Genomic DNA, 19,180 nt, shown 5'->3' on the forward strand with positions numbered 1-19,180 from the left:
AGTCCCCTAGTTATACAAAATTGAGTCGTTCAGGATTCAGCCATGTTTTTGCTTGGTGTTAGCAAATTACAGGTTTTAGCTTTCTCCTGAAATGTTTTCTTTTATTTCTTCTTCCTCAGGGTAGTAAAACTCGCTTTCGCTGTGAAAACTGTCGTTATCACTATCCATGATGTAAAATTAATGCTATTATGCTGAGAAATGCTGGCAAAAAAATTTATCAGATTTTTGATAATCTTATAAATAAATCTTAAAAAAAAAGTTGACAAAAATTGCTACGATGTTTGTTGTTGTGAACGAGCGAGTCGCCAGAGGACCGTAACTGGGGTCCGTACCGTAGGATACAGACTCGCTCACCAGCCAATCAGAGCGCAGGATTTGGACCGCAAAAAAAAAAGAGTGATTACGGATTTTAATACGGATGCATCACGGATGCTAATAATTTACGGATCAGTCACGGATGTTTCAGTATATTACAGATTTCGCATCACAGATGACAAAAATAATAATAATTAAGAAGTCTAAAAAACTTGGACTGCTGAAGCTCATAATTAAAATATCTTACCTGTATTTATATGTTTATTAATTTGCAATTGATATTTCACTGAAAAGATCACATATCCGTGCATAAAATATCCGTGCTTTGGATTATATTTTTATTTTCTGTGAATCCGTGACTTCATGATGCAACAAGGATGTACAAAGATGCCCAGGGAAAACTAGCACGTGCTCAGACGATGTCACATGTAAACAATTAGCTGATTGGTAAGATGTTTAATCGGATCAGGTCCAGGCCTGGAAAAACGGCTCTAGAAGCAAATCTCACTGATACGGATAAATCCAGGCCTGGGCTGTAGGTATCGTTATCGGTCCGGTGTGAGCACCAACCACATAAACTGCAGGGGACCGATTTATTTATAGTTAGTTATCGCTATAGTTGTATAGTTACAGTTAGTGGCAGTGTTGTAGTTGAGTCACTAGACCTTGAGTCCGAGTCTGGTTTTGAGTCCCCAGTGTTCAAGTCCAAGTCATTAAAGAAAATTTTGAGTCCGACACAAGCCCCGCCCACTATCAACAGGGCAAATAACATGAGAGAGGGTTAACACTAGCTAGTTCATCGGTTAGCAAGCAAGCCCCGCTATCAACAGAGCAATGAACATAGCGTGCCACTCCCTTCTCTGGGTGTGGTCTTGCCAAATGGCGATTGAAGTTCGAGGTTGTCCCCGTCGTCTCCTCGATAGTTCTTCTACATATGGAACACACAGCAGTGCATTTTTTCCCCACTGCACGGGAAGTCTGTATAGAGGATGTAGGTATCATGCCGCCATTTTGTCTCTTTAAGAAACTACATTTCCCATCAGCCTACTTCCGCGTTGACCTACATCACGCCGGGGCGGGATCATCTACGTCAGTCCGCCATGCACGCATAAATCCAAGCGGAAGCTCCGTCATTTTGTCTCTCGCGTCCGGTTTTCAAGGGGGCTAGACGCACCCAAAGAGATGCTCTCCGCCAAAAAGACGTCTTCTTTCTTGCAAGATCCATCACTCAGCGCGATTTTCTTTCTTACCCTTGGCAAAGGTAAACTCTAGAGTCGCGCGATCTTTAAACTCAACCGGAGTTACAACCGGTTTACTTGTATTAGAAGTGACGTCACGACTGCAGCCCAGGCAGTTAAAAGTTAAGAAGCGATTGAATCCTTTTTAACTCAAAAGCGCTGTGCATCTTATTCTGATCAGAGACTTTTCCTCACGAACGCTGAGGTTCGGACCAAGAATCCTCTGCTTTCCACAGGAACCACCCAAGTGCTCCGCTGGACCTGAAAGTTTTCTACGCCTCCATCACGAGCGGCTCACGTGCTCCCACGGCGAGGCCTGAAACTACACCGGCGAATAGTTCTTCATATCATGCTAAAGGCAGGATTAAGTAAGATTTTGGCATTTGGGCATAATTAGGATAGTCTTAGGAATTTGCTTTTATTGAAATAGTGTGAATTTAAACCCAGGTTTATCTGTTACACTGTTAGACACGCAGCGTGTTGATTTATTTTGGTTCTATGTTCTCTCAATTGTCTAATAGATAGGCTGCGCATGCTCCTCTCTGACTAACACCATTTAATTTCCTTATCATACATTTTGACCTTATCAAGGTTTCAGTGAGTTTGGTAATGTTATGAGTGTGGAATCTTTTTGTTACTGAGAAAACACGTGCTCAACAGGCCTGACCAGGCCTGATACACTTTAGATAGCTTCCCTTTGTCTTTAGCAACACGTGCTCAGTAGGCCTCACCAGGCCTAACAAACACACTTTAGCTAGGCCATAGGGCCTTTCACAAACACACACTAGCAACCAGGGCTTTGAACCAGAATTTTTTTCCTATTGGTTCGTTCCGAACAGAAACGGAATTTTAACGTTTCCGGTTTTGGGTTCCACCATTAAATAGACGTTCCCGAACCGGTTAGAACAAAAAAATTTCGTTCCCGGAACGGTTAATTACGTTCCCTGTCAGCTGTTTAACAAATGGCTATAAAATTATGTCTCTGTCTCATCCAGCTTAAGCCAAATGTAGGCTAATTCTATTACAACCTTCATTAAATAAGACAAGAAATAATTCAAAACAATTATTATTTCAAATGTTGGCGATTTGGATTCTCAGTATGTCTTCCCATCTACACAAACAGAAAAAGTGCCAACAATGAAAGATAATTCGTTTAGTGTGTTACCAAAGGCTAGTCAGGCCCTATAGAGGGCTACCGCATGACGTCACCGCGCCGCGAGATTTTGTTAGTCGCCATATTGGAAGACCAAGTACACATCTATGCAAGTACATACATACATAAAACAAACTACACCTGAAATGTAGCCAGGGCCGGTTCTGCCCTAATCTGGACCCGGGTGCAACATCGCACAACATCGCGCAAACCCCCCCCCCCCCCCCAAAAAAAAACACCAGTCTAAATCAGGACAACCATCACATAACTATAACTATAAACATTTTATACAAACTATTTTAAATAAATGGACTATAATAAATAAGCCTGCAGGCAGCCACGGCGGGCTGCCTCAGAAAAGTAACCATTCAATGACACAACTGAAAGCCTGCAGCCACGGCGGGCTGCCTTAAAAAGTTAGTAACCATTTGTCCTACCTTAAAACCCGTTTTGCATTTTCTGCCTCCTTTTTTGTATTTTCGACCCTCCGTTTATTTTCTTTCCTTTTCTGAAAACCCGATTTGTGTCCAGACATTTTGTTCTGCTACCAACGAACTAACTCGTCAGGTCTCGTCTCTCGAGCCCGCGATGATTCCCGTGGGAAGGGCAACAACTGATACATTTTTACAAACAGCCAATAGGGAGGTTGCAACATTCAGGCTCTCCTTTGCTCAGACACTCAGTAATGCACTTACTCACTAGTCCACCTTCCCGCTCTCTCCATTCAATCAGCGAACGTCACACAGGAAGTGAACCCCAGCGGGAAACTTGCGCAGGAGAAGAATGACTTTTATTTGTAGGCTACAGAAACTTTGAGGAACGAAATAAAAACCGGTTTTAACCGGTTACCATTATTTTTAATAAGCGTTTCTGTTCCGGAACATAAAAAATAATAAAGTTTCTGGTTTCGTTTCTGTTCCATGTGAAATAGAAAAAGTTCCCGGTTTTCGTTTTCATTCCTTGAACCGGTTCAAAGCCCTGCTAGCAACACAAGGCTAATCTAGGCCTCCACCACATGTAGTTAGCTACATGAGGCTAAACACATGGTCAAGTCCTTCACACACACGCACACACCACACCACACATATATACAAACATATATACACACCTCACTGCTTGTATATATTGATTCATTATTTTTATCTTTGTTATAATAAATTCATTTATTAAACAAACTGTGTTTATTTGCGTGAACGATATATGAAGTCCCCAATCTTCTCAAAGAATTCAAAAGGTGCATATAAGTTATGTGATATGGTAAGTGATTGTAATAATTTGGAAATATACCATTATTTAGCTGTTTGGTAATTTATTATTAAGCACCAGGATTAATGGTATGATTCACTAAACGATTCATTGAACGATTCACTAAATGATTTACTGAATGAGACTGATTCTATGGTATGATTCAATTCAAACGAGTCAAAGTAAACAATTCAATGGGATTGATTCATTTTAATTATTGACCTTCAAAATTTAATGAGACTGATTTAACAAGATTGATCACTTAAAATCAATAATTAACTGATTGCACCCACAGAGGATGTGCAGTCACGTGACCCGCACGTGTGTACTCCGCCCACTCCGGCATATTGGACGGCATCAGGATAGTTTACCTTGCGTGAGCGTAATGGATCCAGGCAGTAATCCCCAAGAAAATTCAGAAAATACCCCATCTACATCGCGAAATTACTTGTCTAAGTTTGTTCAGCATCTTGAAGGTGACGTGAGGCAGCGTTACGTGGAAAAGTGTTCCAGGTTGGGGATTGCAGATCCGTACAACTTGCCGTAATCCTTGTTCAGGGAAATTTGGAGCTGCGGTGCCGGCGATTTGCCCGATCTGGCCTACCACAACATTTACAATTTTCTTGTTAATCGTGAATCATGTTACACTGGCAAAGCCCTCAAAGCTTACAAGAGCCTGGAAGCTTATAAATATTTTGTTGCGGGATGGGTATCCCAACTATACCTCTGGAAGGTTCCGAAGAAGAATGTCTACTTGATAACCTCACGGGTAAGTGGCATTAAGACGTTTATCATAAAGAGACTATGCAGGACGTTTTATCTTAAGAATGTTCGAAATTTAAACTCGGTTCCAGATAATGACAGGGTTGTAAATATGTATGTTTTTGTCTGAAAAACAGTAAATCAAAAAGCTGCGCACATTTGCGCAGCTTCCGCGAAAACGTGGGCAACTTTCTGATTTACTGTTTTCTTCTCATACTTCTTATTTTTCATGGACTGTAACGGCATTTGCTTATTTAGTAATTTTAATATAAAATTTACTCTGATTAAATTATTCAGACACTCCAACGGCCCCCCTAAAAAAAAAAAAAAAAATCGGGTCTGCGCAGTGATTCAGCCGTGGAAAAGGCACATCCGCCATTTGCATCCCTGTTTAAACTCATAGGTTAACCGACTTTAACCGGCTAATGAGGCTTGGTGGTCAGTCAAGATTTTTTTTAGTTTTTGCCATCCCTACTATGGATTGGCCTTTCAAAGGCATATATGAGCCAAAAAGATAAAACATTGTCATAGACTAGACCAGGGCAGTGGGGCTAGGCATAGCCATTTTAAACGTTAGAGACTGTCTAGTTTCTAAGTATGCAGCACGGGCGATTGCTCTAAGACAACGAGGGAGGCTCAGCCTCCTCTAAAAATGACGAACATCATGTAGGATGAATTGCGCTAGGCTTATGTTATAGCCGACCTTATAACATTGCTATTTCAGATCCAGAATCATAGAAATATATGTGCTCAACCCAACTACAGAGCGAAATCATTCCGTTATAACTTTCCCCAGTTCGCCTAATGTGTGTGTGAGTTTTTCCCCCTCGTGACAGCGCGATGCAGCCCAGCCTCAGTGGATTGGGAGCTATGTGCTTGTCAATCTCAAAATGCAAGATGATTATTGGATAAATACTGTGAAAACGCCCGCCCACGGAGTTTCACGGACTCCCAGCCTCAATGGACTTCAACGGCATTTGGGAGCTATGCGCTTTTCAATCTCAAAATGCAAGACGGTTATTGGACAAATACTGCGAAAATGCCCGCCCACGGACTCCGAGCCTCACATGGGAGGGACATGGCAGTTTCCGCGAGGAGACTGGTGATTGGTGAAAGCGGCCGGATATTTTCATTGATTGACAGCTCGTTTCAACTATAGACAGGCAGCGGTACAGTGTTGCCAGATTGGGCGGTTTTAAGTGCATTTTGGCAGGTTTTGAACATATTTTGGGCTGGATAACGTCAGCAGTATCTGGCAACATCAGTTCAGTCCCATGTGGATTCGCAAGTGGTGTGGTGTATTGTAAGAGATCAGCTTACATTTCGATTTCATTCATTACATACGGTTTCTACCAGCTTTTTTAGTTTGTATATATTTTCATTGTAAATAAAGTGTAAATATAGTGTTGTCAAGTTTGCTATCTTAGTTCCAGAAATTTCGTTTATTTGAGTGACTGAACTTGAACTTGAGGGGGCTAGTCAGCTAGCAAGAAAGCTGCACACGGATGCCAAGCATTGCTGATTTAATTTTGGCGAAGCCATTTGCCAGTCTTCCTTTCGAGGAAAAATTTAAAATTAAAGACCAGGGTAGACCAACGCCTCAAACTGACTTGGTGAAAAAGGCAGGGAATAATACTCGTTCCTTTCAGCTCTCCTGGTACGAGAAAGTGAATTGGCTAACAGCAAGTGACCCACATCAACAACAGTAAATAGGCTACTTTAGTAATATGTCATGGATGGACCAAAAATATAGAATCTATTTAAAATGTTTATGCTGAGTATATTATATTGGAATATATATTTTTCTGGATATGAATTAAACACCGCTACAATTTGGAAAACATTTTTAAACAAAAACACAGCCGAGGTCAATTTTTAAACAACATGCCACAATTTTAAAATATAAAATATTAAAATATACCCCCCCAACACCACCATCATGTATATTGGACAGTGGGCTAATGGGCCAAAAGAACCTGTTATTTCACAGTTTGTGACGCTGCCAACAATCAGCCAGATCAGAGGCAAGAGTATGGGCAAAACTGATGTGTTTTTTCTTTTAAAATCTGGAAATATCGTAACCGACCAGCCTCCCCTGTTTGAAAGACTACCAGCCGCCACTGGTATGCAGCTATCATTCAATCCGAAAATCAACTTAACAGATGTACTAGTAGTATTGAATTAGAAGATGACACCAATCTGATATGAAGTGTTCACTACAAATTCGGCTGGTAAAACTGGGGTACCAGTTTTCTCTTCGCACAGCGGACACCCATTTTGCGCGTCTCTCCTCAGGAATCTATAAAATGACAGGCCCTCCTTTTGGCCCTGTCTATTAGTACAACCAAATGCTGAACAAGATATAACCAACCATTCTCGAAAGATCTACTCCCACACACTTGATAATTAGAACGGGTTCGTCTAAGTTCTATGCGCGACCTTGCCGTCCAAAATGACGGATAACGAATATCACGTGACCTCGTGACGTCACGTGCACGCTCTCTATAAGCAAAGCGGACAATCCTAGGGGCTTCTCTCCAGGCATTTTAGCGCCATTAATGTTAGTTTGTTCCCAAACGTGACGTATGAACAGGTGAATGTGCATTCTCTTCCATGGAATTAGTATAAAGATTAATGTAGAGATACATAAATATCAATATCTTATGCCAAATTATTATGGCATGTTACAAAAATAAAGAAAAAAAAATCCAAGTCATCATCTCCAATTTACGAGTCTGAATGCAGTTAATGCACAAGTCCGAGTCATCAGTGCTCAAGTCCAAGCTGAGTCACGAGTCCGGGTCATGGACTCTAATACTACAAGCCTGGTTATCGGTATTGTAGGACCGGGCCTGGACACATCCACTCGGCGCATACACTAGACCTCTCAACGAATGCAGCGTGCTTTCAGAGAGGAGCTGAATATATATAAATAAAATAAAACCAGGTTTCTTTGAAGAAGAGCAGTTCGTTTTCCCTTTTATCCATTTTACAGCTTGCCAGGACGTGTGCTAAAACTGAGCAAGGACAGAATCAAGATGGTGCTCGAGTTAACGTAGCGCATCCTCCCAATCGTCACAGGTTGTGCTCTTCGGAATGACTTTCATTGACTTCGAAGTCATGACTTCAACTTGAAAGCTCAAGACTTGGTGTTTGTGTTATACAGTTGTGACTCCAGATATCAGATGTGAAAGCTTAAGTCTTGCAACTTCATTTAGACTTCAAACGCTTAGGACTCGCAGCTCCGTCAATTCCGACTTGACTTTAGTTCTCATGGCGTACAACTTAATTTGGATATCAAATGTTAGATATATAGATATTTTGTCACTGCTAAAAAGCGGCGCTCCTGATGAGTGTATGAGCAAAATATTCCCAAGGGCACAAAATCAACCTGAATAATATAATAATCTCATCTCATTATCTCTAGCCGCTTTATCCTGTCCTACAGGGTCACAGGCAAGCTGGAGCCTATCCCAGCTGACTACGGGCGAAAGGCGGGGTACACCCTGGACAAGTCGCCAGGTCATCACAGGGCTGACACATAGACACAGACAACCATTCACACTCACATTCACACCTACGCTCAATTTAGAGTCACCAGTTAACCTAACCTGCATGTCTTTGGACTGTGGGGGAAACCGGAGCACCCGGAGGAAACCCACGCGGACACGGGGAGAACATGCAAACTCCGCACAGAAAGGCCCTCGCCGGGCGCTGGGCTCGAACCCAGAACCTTCTTGATGTGAGGCGACAGTGCTAACCACTACACCACCGTGCCGCCTAATAATAATAATAATAATAATAATAATAATAGGGCGGCACGGTGGTGTAGTGGTTAGCGCTGTCACCTCACAGCAAGAAGGTCCGGGTTCGAGCCCTGTGGCCGGCGAGGGCCTTTCTGTGCGGAGTTTGCATGTTCTCCCCGTGTCCGCGTGGGTTTCCTCCGGGTGCTCCGGTTTCCCCCACAGTCCAAAGACATGCAGGTTAGGTTAACTGGTGACTCTAAATTGACCGTAGGTGTGAATGTGAGTGTGAATGGTTGTCTGTGTCTATGTGTCAGCCCTGTGATGACCTGGCGACTTGTCCAGGGTGTACCCCGCCTTTCGCCCGTAGTCAGCTGGGATAGGCTCCAGCTTGCCTGTGACCCTGTAGAACAGGATAAAGCGGCTAGAGATAATGAGATGAAATTATTAATAATAATAATAATAATCATCATCATCATCATCTCACTATGAATGAACCATCAAATTGTGTAGTGTCGAGTATTTCATGTCAATAAATCATTGCATTGTCTTGTGACAGTGAGACCAATAATGAGATACGCATCGCAGTTACGGTACATATTTACAGTGGTGCTTGAAAGTTTGTGAACCCTTTTAGAATTTTCTATATTTCTGCATAAATATGACGTAAAACATCATCGGATTTTCACACAAGTCCTAAAAGTAGATAAAGAGAACCCAGTTAAACAAATGAGACAAAAATATTATACTTGGTAATTTATTTATTGAAGAAAATGATCCAATATTACATATCTGTGAGTGGCAAAAGTATGTGAACCTCTAGGATTAGCAGTTAATTTGAAGGTGAAATTAGAGTCAGGTGTTTTCAATCAATGGGATGACAATCAGGTGTGAGTGGGCACCCTGTTTTATTTAAAGAACAGGGATCTATCAAAGTCTGATCTTCACCACACATGTTTGTGGAAGTGTATCATGGCACGAACAAAGGAGATTTCTGAGGACCTCAGAAAAAGCATTGTTGATGCTCATCAGGCTGGAAAAGGTTACAAAACCATCTCTAAAGAGTTTGGACTCCACCAATCCACAGTCAGACAGATTGTGTACAAATGGAGGAAATTCAAGACCATTGTTACCCTCCCCAGGAGTGGTCGACCAACAAAGATCACTCCAAGAGCAAGGTGTGTAATAGTCGGCGAGGTCACAAAGGACCCCAGGGGAACTTCTAAGCAACTGAAGGCATCTCTCACATTGGCTAATGTTCATGAGTCCACCATCAGGAGAACACTGAACAACAATGGTGTGCATGGCAGGGTTGCAAGGAGAAAGCCACTGCTCTCCCAAAAAAAAAAAACATTGCTGCTCGTCTGCGGTTTCCTAAAGATCCCATGTACAAGCCAGAAGGCTACTGGAAAAATGTTTTGTGGACAGATGAGACCAAAATAGAACTTTTTGGTTTAAATGAGGAGTGTTATGTTTGGAGAAAGGAAAACACTGCATTCCAGCATAAGAACCTTATCCCATCTGTGAAACATGGTGGTGGTAGTATCATGGTTTGGGCCTGTTTTGCTGCATCTGGGCCAGGACGGCTTGCCATCATTGATGGAACAATGAATTCTGAAGTATACCAGTGAATTCTAAAGGAAAATGTCTGGACGTCTGTCCATGAACTGAATCTCAAGAGAAGGTGGGTCATGCAGCAAGACAACGACCCTAAGCACAAGTCGTTCTACCAAAGAATGGTTAAAGAAGAATAAAGTTAATGTTTTGGAATGGCCAAGTCAAAGTCCTGACCTTAATCCAATCGAAATGTTGTGGAAGGACCTGAAGCGAGCAGTTCATGTGAGGAAACCCACCAACATCCCAGAGTTGAAGCTGTTCTGTACGGAGGAATGGGCTAAAATTCCTCCAAGCCGGTGTGCAAGACTGATCAACAGTTACCGCAAACGTTTAGTTGCAGTTATTGCTGCACAAGGGGGTCACACCAGATACTGAAAGCAAAGGTTCACATACTTTTGCCACTCACAGATATGTAATATTGGATCATTTTCCTCAATAAATAAATGACCAAGTATAATATTTTTGTCTCATTTGTTTAACTGGGTTCTCTTTATCTACTTTTAGGACTTGTGTGAAAATCTGATGATGTTTTAGGTCATATTTATGCAGAAATATAGAAAATTCTAAAGGCTTCACAAACTATCAAGCACCACTGTATTCCTTTCTTTGACTCCACATACCGTGCGCCAGAAACACTGCGACATTTATTATGCTGTGACTCTGCTGGGTGCCTGGTGGACAGCAGGGTACCAGCACTTTCACTTTACAGCATTACTGTATAGTTACCATCCAATATCAAACTCGATATGGCAAACAGTTGTCTGATTACATCATCACGTCCACGCACGTTGGAGCTCAGAGTACATGCACACCATAAGGACCAACTCCCATGCGCCTGCTCCTGATTCAAGCTCAATCACAGCGCATACACTGTATATGAAGACTCTCAGTAACACACAGACTTTGTGAAAGCCTTGTATTGTGCATCGTTTTCTGGTTTTGACCCTGTTTGTGTTTTTGGACTGTGAGTATTGTATCATGTCTCATATCCTGTCTGTACCTCACTCAACCCCTGCCTGTTCTGTCTGAGTTTTGGATCTGTTTGCTAGCATACTTTCAATAAAACTCTTCCTGCGATTACATCCGTCTATCATGTTTACATCACAGAAACTGTCAACTGTTCAACAAACAAGTGGACGAATAAAACTGTTTTACCTAGTTTTGTACCAAAGTGTCATGAATATTTTCCGTAAACTGTGGTAGTAAATAAACCTGCATTAATTCTTTTAAAAAGCAAATTAAAAATATGCGCTGGATAAAATCCCATCTATCTTATGGAAATAAAAAGAAATTCCATTGTCTGGTAGTCAAGTGTTCAAGAAACGTTGCCTGTTCATCTTCATGTTCTCCATTTCTCATTATTGGTCTCCAATCATCATCATCATCATGTTCTCCGTTTCAAAGATCACTCGCTAGCCGAGACTAGTCCTGAGCGTAACTGTTTCCTGTAGCTACGTTGCATTCATTCAAACTACCCTTTTCTGTCTGGATTTCTCATGAACATGGCATGACTGGAAAAAAGTGGGAAAAGACGCTCGAGCTAACAACAAAACCTGGAAATTGTCCCTTACGTTTGAGACAACCGCAACCATAAGGTCAGGTTCCCTGTGGCGGTACACGGTCGTCGATGATCTGTTGTACGGATGTCATATAATCGCAAAAGCCATCAAAAATGCTTCTGGTCGATGCTTGACCATAGAGTCTAAAGTCTGGAGCTCTGCTCTGACTCCATTTGATTTCGACTATTATGGACCTGAAAAGGTTTACCCTGAAACAACCCAATATGATCTCATGCAAATTGTTGAATTGGTGTGAAATCGAACACAATGCAACCAAACAGCATCAGCCTCGTTCGTTTTAATTCAGTCCTTTTCCACTTAAACATGTCACCTATAGTTTATTTATTGTTAAGAGAATGAAATCTGTAAAATCAAAGCTTTGTCGTTGAATTCTGCTCCTCGGATCTTCTCGCAGACGGCAGTTCGAACCGCCCACCACCTAACAAACTTCACGAGCTAATAAAGCAATAGAACGGCTCTGAAGACTGTGACAGGAATTCATACGACGCATACTGAAGCGAAAGATTCAGTGCAGTGCCTGGTGTTTGTGTTGCCCCTTATCACCTCTGACAAACACACACTGCCATCTTGTGCTAGAAAAACCGCACTACAAATCTCCTCATTCAGCGTTTTTCCACTTCAGCAGCTCTGAAACCACTTTGATCAATGCCTTTTCAATCAGCATGAGGCAAAGACAGAGATCTGACGGAGTAAAATGCACAAGGGATAAACGGAGAAGAGCTGCGGTGTTCATTCTCTACACTATCTGAGAAACCTGTGTTTGAGGGTTTGCAGTTGGATCAAGACTCAAATTAAGGAAACGCGTTATCGGGTCTCCAACCGTTTGTTTTCAGATGGTTTATTTACAGACTGGTGTTTTTTTTCCTGAGTGCATAAATATAAAGAACCTTCCAGCGTTAAAGGTGATTGAAACCTGATCACTTAATAATCAATCAACTTTTCATTCTGAAAAGGTAAATTTACTGCAATGAACCATTTCTTTCAATCATACCTCATTACAGTGGATATAAAAAGTCGACACACCCCATTAAAATGATCGGTTTTTCTGATGTAAAAAAAATGAGACCATGATAAATAATTTCAAAACTTTTCCCACCTTTAAAGTGCATATCACGGGTAAATTCAGGAGCAAGATCTATATTAAATTTTGATCAAATATCTGTCACGTTTTGCATTTTGTGCAATTTTTTTTTTTTACCTTGCGCAATACCAGAAAAATTCAGTTGAAATCGAGCCATTTGAGGCGAATTGGTCCGCCTCTGAAAAAACTTGGCATTTGGATTTCCCAGGAAACACCGATTTTCATGACGTCGCGTGTGGGACGCCTCCCTCTGAATCCTACGTCAGCACTGGTTTGTTTATGAGAAAACGACCTGGTGGTTTTCTGCAAATTTTTTCAACGTTATCACGTAATTATTAAAATGGTTAACAGATGTATCATAGGAGGGTGTAGCAACACCAATCATGATGGGATTAGTACTCATCGTTTCCCACATTGCGCTCAGGTGACAATTCCATATTTCAGTGCAAAATCGCTCGCTGCTAAACTTGGTCTACACAGGCTGTGCACTGAAACCGTGCAAGCTCTCGCAGCCTGCTGGCGCGTCCGCAGGTGACGTCATGAATCTGGCTCCAGACGCCCTTGGGATTTTTCCAGACGCGTTTTGTTATTTTATTTTTTCCTGCTGTAGACAGATGGCCTTGTGCAAAATTACCTTCTGGATGAGTGTGTAAAGGAACATTCATATTTAAAAAAAAAAAAAAAACGAATTTGGTCCAGGATATGCACTTTAATGTGACCTATAACCTGTACAATTCAACTGAAAAACAAACAAATCTGTTAGCAGGGGCTTCAAAGTTTGGGAGAATAGCAGGGTACAAATAATTTACAGCAGGGTGCAAAATGGTAAAATGTCTGCCAGCGGCAGACATAATGCACACAAAGCGTGCAGGGATATATATATATATATATATATATATATATATATATATATATATAGAGAGAGAGAGAGAGAGAGAGAGAGAGAGAGAGAGAGAGAGAGAGATATGCAAGTACGAATTTTTCATGGGGCGGGATGGTTTGGAACGACTATGATATTGAATTTACACTTTGTTGAATTAATTCAGTATCATAGTCGCCACTGAAGTCCACTCAATCCTTGTTTACCGTCAATGGATCGGTCACTCGTCAAACAGTCCGCCAGAATCCGAGTAGAGAATGGCTGAGCGTAGCTGTCAGTCAAACACAAGTTAGCCAATGGGAATGCGTTCCTGGACAGCCCACCCACACGTCAAGTTTGTGCCAAAACTGCAAGCAAAAAGTCAGGGAGCGCAAACGAGAAAGCTGGAATCGCAACCAAAATAAATTACGTCAAGCAAAACTGAGAAAGACGCGGAACAAAAATAAAAGGTTTCTGAAGAGTAATAGACTGATATTTTGCACGATTACATGAATAATTTGTTTGCCAGTCTAAAAAAATTGCCTTTTTTTTTTGTATTTTGATTTGTCGTTTTTGTTCGATATTTCAAAAGTATTGTATGAACATTTTGGCACAAAATTGATTCCATATGATTAGACCAGGGAACACACTCCAATGTGTTTATGTTGCCCCAAAATCCACGCTACTTTTAAAGAACATTCGTTTGCACGTTGCTGGGCTGTAAATGTATGTGTGATGAGTCGGGTAGCCCTGTCATACTGTGCTTGCAGTTGGGTTATTTTTCGTGCCCTCAGCTCGGACTTCAGAGGATAACTTTGCTCAAAAGAGCTGTGCTTTGTTTCGTAGTGGCGCTTCACATTGCCGCTTTTAATTAATGCCACGTTTTTCGGAGCATATGAGGCACACTGGTTTTGAACTGCTCGCCGGAAGAATGAACATATATTTCTCTGTCCATTCATCTTTAAAACAACGATTTTTCTTGTCTACTTTCCGCTGCCTTTTGGAGCAAGCCATGTTGTCTCGGTCGGTTGTCTCTGAACTTAACTCTCTTCCTCTCTGCTTGTTGCTGTGCTGTGGTGCGCTGGGTAAACTAACGATTTTATTGACTCAACTGAGTGAAGCTATTGTCGTATTAACTGGAGTAGCAGCGCCCGCTGTCAGTAGCCACGACCGTCCAAAATAATGCTTCATGAAAATTACTTAATCTCGTGAATTTACCATTGGTCATGGGTCCGGACAGAACCATCACTGGGTCCGGATCCGGACCGAGGTCCGCCATTTGGTGATGCCTGCCGTAGGCCTTTGAAACCTCAAACACACACCATCTTTTACAACACATCCCATCCTGTCTGTTCTATGCTGTAGTTTTTACCCCTTATCTGTCACCTGAGCTCGTAAATAACTGTTTTAAGGCTCTGGTTTTAACACAAACACGCTTTCTATCAAGCAGAGTAACACAGATCTAAGAAAACTCTCTTAATCAATCAGTCATTCTTCATTGACTCCATTTTCCGTGTTTGACTCCGTGTACGCTATCCTTGACTTGCAAGTGACGTCGAAGCAAAATAGAAACCCAGATGTCGGCCATGTTGGCGGAGATACAAATGCAGGGTCAAGCGACATTCCAGACAAAACATAGTCTTGAGGCTCTCGAGGTTTCTTCCTCATGTCGTCTGAGGGAGTTTTTCCTTGCCACCGTCGCCACCGTCGCGCTCATTGGGGATAGATTAGGGATCAAATTAGCTCTAAGTCATTCAAATTCTGTAAAGCTGCTTTGCGATAATGTTTATTGCTAAAAGCGCTATACAAATAAACTTGATCTGATAGTCACGCATGCACAACTCTTTGTTTTTCCACTGCTTTAAGTGTTCTTTTAGCGATGCCATACTCGTGACCGTGGCACGTTACGATTTTTTTTTTTTTTTTAGAATTCGGAAAGAGTGCGAGGAAACTCTGAGGCTTAGTACGGAGAGGAGACGAGCACGGCTGAACAACATCGGCAGGGCTGATCTAACAGGGACTAAAACCAAAACAGCTCGTGTTTGCAGTGATCATTTTGTCTCAGGCGAGATTCAAAAGCTTTCTCGATAAGATCATGGAAGAATTTTATTTCGTGTTGCTAGAATTTTGCTATAAAACGAACGTTCTCTTGTCGTGATTCACTCGGTCGTTGTTATAATTTTAACACGTGTATTACCGTTTGGCTTCAAGGAGCGCCAGCAAAATTATACAATAGAAACAATCCAGACTGGGTGCCCACTCAGAAAATGGGCTTTGTTTCGTCCAAGGTCGGACTTGATTCTTCGGCAGCCAAACCAGATGCGTAGAACGCGATCTCTGGGTCCTCGATGGTCGGGAAAAGCGTCTTATCTTCAGAAAAGTCTGACTTTTTTCAATAATATGGGTCAAAACCCACATATCTATCTTCTCTTTGTATCAAACCTTCGCTCGATCGTTCAAATCGTGGTAATACTGAGAAAATTCAGCATTGTTTACAGACACGCTTTCAGCGGCTGTCGTCCTAGTTGCGTTGTATATCCACCATCATGGTGGGCGCTCATGATGTAGCACATTTTGATCACGTGGTTGCAAGTCATCTATACATTTCCAGCGATTTGGGCATTATGATCAAAGCTCGTGGCTGCAGAGATGAAACTTAAGGAAGAGAGAGATGTTTCTGCCGTACCTTCAGGTGGATCCTCACGCAGGTACGGTGGGAGGTCGTCACTGTTCGGGTCGGTGGGTGATGTAGTGCCTTCATCCATTACGTCCATCATGCCGCTCTCAGCGCCGGGGCCCTGCAGGGGGATCAGTCACCACAAGCGACACTTAAACATTTAAACCAACCCTTCATCCAAAAATGGCACAACTTTCCCCTCAACCAGTTTTTTTTTTTTGCAAATATTAAATTTAGCATGCTATGAGAATAATACACCTCCGTTTCCACTAAAACACTTTCATTAAATAACAGACTACACTCACCAGCCACTTTATTAGGAACTCCTGCTGTTTTACACAGTTCTCTAATCAGCCGATCCCTTGACAGCAGCACAAGGCCATTATTAAAAAACATTCTGTTTCCGGTCCACCGGCCGGGTGAGTGCCGTTTGTGCGGTTGAATTTTTTTTTTTAACGCTGGTTTTTCGACATTTTTTTCGGGTTCGTAAATCTAAAATCGAACTTGACATTTACGCATTCCCAGGGCTTTCCACTAAGGCTCATACTAGCCAGCCATGACAAATAAGTAGCCAGCCGGGGGGGAGTAAACACAAAATAAACTCCTGTGCACGCAGTTCCCAGGATTAAATGTATTTTCCACAGACCATTTATTTATTCACTTTACTCAAATACAAAAGTAAAATGGCAGTAAATCTTCTTTCTTTTCTTGCGTATTGCATCATGAGGCGTTCCTGGCTTGTAAATCTCTTATTTTCGGTGCATGACACATTCACGCAGCTGAGCATGCTATGAATTAACAACGACAACGGTCTGCAGTGGGGCTACACAATTACACACTCAGCGAACATTTCTCCATTTGTGTATGAAAATACACTCCAACCACTCAGTTTGGTTTCATTTACAACCAACGGTGTCTTTTGATGCCAGCACGGAATTGAACGAGAGAAGACAGAGACAAAATAAGCGTTCTCTGCTTCTGTTCCCTCCGATGTCGCCTCCGACATACTACTGCCTCCGCCGAGTGCGCGCGCACTCTGAACTGAATCAGCTCTGTGCATGCGCCGTGCGGCACAAAAAAACCGCAGCCACCATGAAGGAAGGAGATCCGGAGTTTTCAAACATTTGCTTAAGTGTGAAATCGCAAAATGGTATTCTAGCGAACAACAAAATAGCAAAGATTCAGAAAAACGAGTCATTCAGTGATCATTTTAATAGTGTACTTTCATCCGAACTAGGCCTAACGGTCGATTTAGAACTACAAAAAGTCCGCGTGTCGGACATTTTAAGTACCTTTGTAAAAGTTTTGCAAATGTTGCAGTCAGCATTTAAAATGCTAACTTAAAGTTTTTGTACAAGTTTCAGTTGATTAAACTGTCATTTTATTAAATGTGTCTGCTTTTGTAATAAAGTACTGAAAGGAAAAGCAAACACAGCATTGCGATTTCTTATCCATCCATGTATATATATATATATATATATATTATATATATATATATATATATATATATATATATATATATATAAAAAATATATCCCTCCCTCCCGACTGAAAATTTTTTTGCTCACCCGGTGGACAGGAAACAGATTTTTTTTTAAAGGATGGCCCAATGCAACAAATCATACAGATACAAATCAACAGCTTCAGTTATTAATGTTCACTTCAAACATCCGAATGGGAAAAACTGTGATCTCAAAGTGTGACCTCCTTTCACTATGGCATGCGTGTTGGTTTGAGCCAGATGGACTGGTTTGAGTATTCCAGAAACTGCTCCTGATCTCCTGGGGTTTTCACACACAACAGTCTCTACACAGAATGGTGCGAAAAACAAAAAAAAACACTGAGTTGAGTGTGGGACAGTTCTCTGTCTGGAAACGTCTTGTTGATAAGAGAGGTCAGAGGAAAATGGCCAGACTGATTCAAACTGCCAGGAAGGATATACAGTGGGGTAAAAAAAGTATTTAGCCAGCCACCAATTGTGCAAGTTCTCCCACTTAAAAAGATGAGAGAGGCCTGTAATTTTCATCATAGGTACACGTCAACTATGAGAGACAGAATGGGGGGAAAGAATCCAGGAAATCACATTGTAGGATTTTTAATGAATTAATTGGTAAATTCCTCGGTAAAATAAGTATTTGGTCACCTACAAACAAGCAAGATTTCTGGCTCTCACAGACCTGTAACAACTTCTTTAAGGCTACGTTCACACTGCAGGCTGAAGTGACTCAAATCCGATCTTTTCGCCCATATGTGACCTGTATCCGATCTTTTATTGACGATATGAACGACACAGATCCGATTTTTTCAAATCCGACCCAGGCCGTTTGGATATGTGGTCCTAATTCCGATTCCTATCCGCTCTTTTCATATGCGACTTCAGTCTGAACCGCCAGGTCGCATTCATCCGACTTACACGTCATCAACAAGCCACAAACGTCACTATTCTGCGCTGAAGTAGGCGGCGGGTCTCTCAAAAAAAGTTACAACAACATGGCGCATAATCACGGGTGCAGATAGAGGGTGGGACTCGTCCCACCCAGATTTAAATTCACCTTGTTCGGTCCCCCCCACTTATAGGGAGGAAAAAACGTCTATGCTGTCTTTCTTTGTATAAGGCAAACCTCACGGAAAAATCAAAAGACTAATTACCATTCGGTTTATTGAGGTGCACAGCAGTGTATACATAGTTGCAACAACTCACATAAAACAAAGACTGATATTCGGTTGGTTGAGATGCGCAGACTGCACAGGTTGCGAGCTCGAGCTTGGTTGCTATGGTAACCCACAACAAGTTTGACAGGCATATCGGGGTTGGGGTTGGTTTGCTGGCAGCTTTGTCCCCCCAGTTTTTTGTCCCCCCCCAGTTCAAAAAACGTATCTGCGCCCCTGCGCATGACATCAATGCGAGGG

At 41.9% G+C, this 19,180-nt stretch overlaps 1 protein-coding gene across 1 annotated transcript in view; it reads right to left on the reverse strand.

The window, feature by feature from the left end:
- The window catches only part of zgc:101566 (Transmembrane protein 263-B-like), a 180,368-nt gene that overhangs the window by 151,326 nt on the left and 9,862 nt on the right, over positions 1–19,180 (reverse strand). The window contains exon 3 of the mRNA XM_060928253.1: positions 16,280–16,391. Coding sequence (XP_060784236.1) covers positions 16,280–16,391 — 112 coding nt within the window. The remainder of the gene's footprint in view (positions 1–16,279; positions 16,392–19,180) is intronic.

This window comes from Neoarius graeffei, chromosome 8, assembly GCF_027579695.1.
Source record: "Neoarius graeffei isolate fNeoGra1 chromosome 8, fNeoGra1.pri, whole genome shotgun sequence".
Lineage (NCBI taxonomy): Eukaryota > Metazoa > Chordata > Actinopteri > Siluriformes > Ariidae > Neoarius > Neoarius graeffei.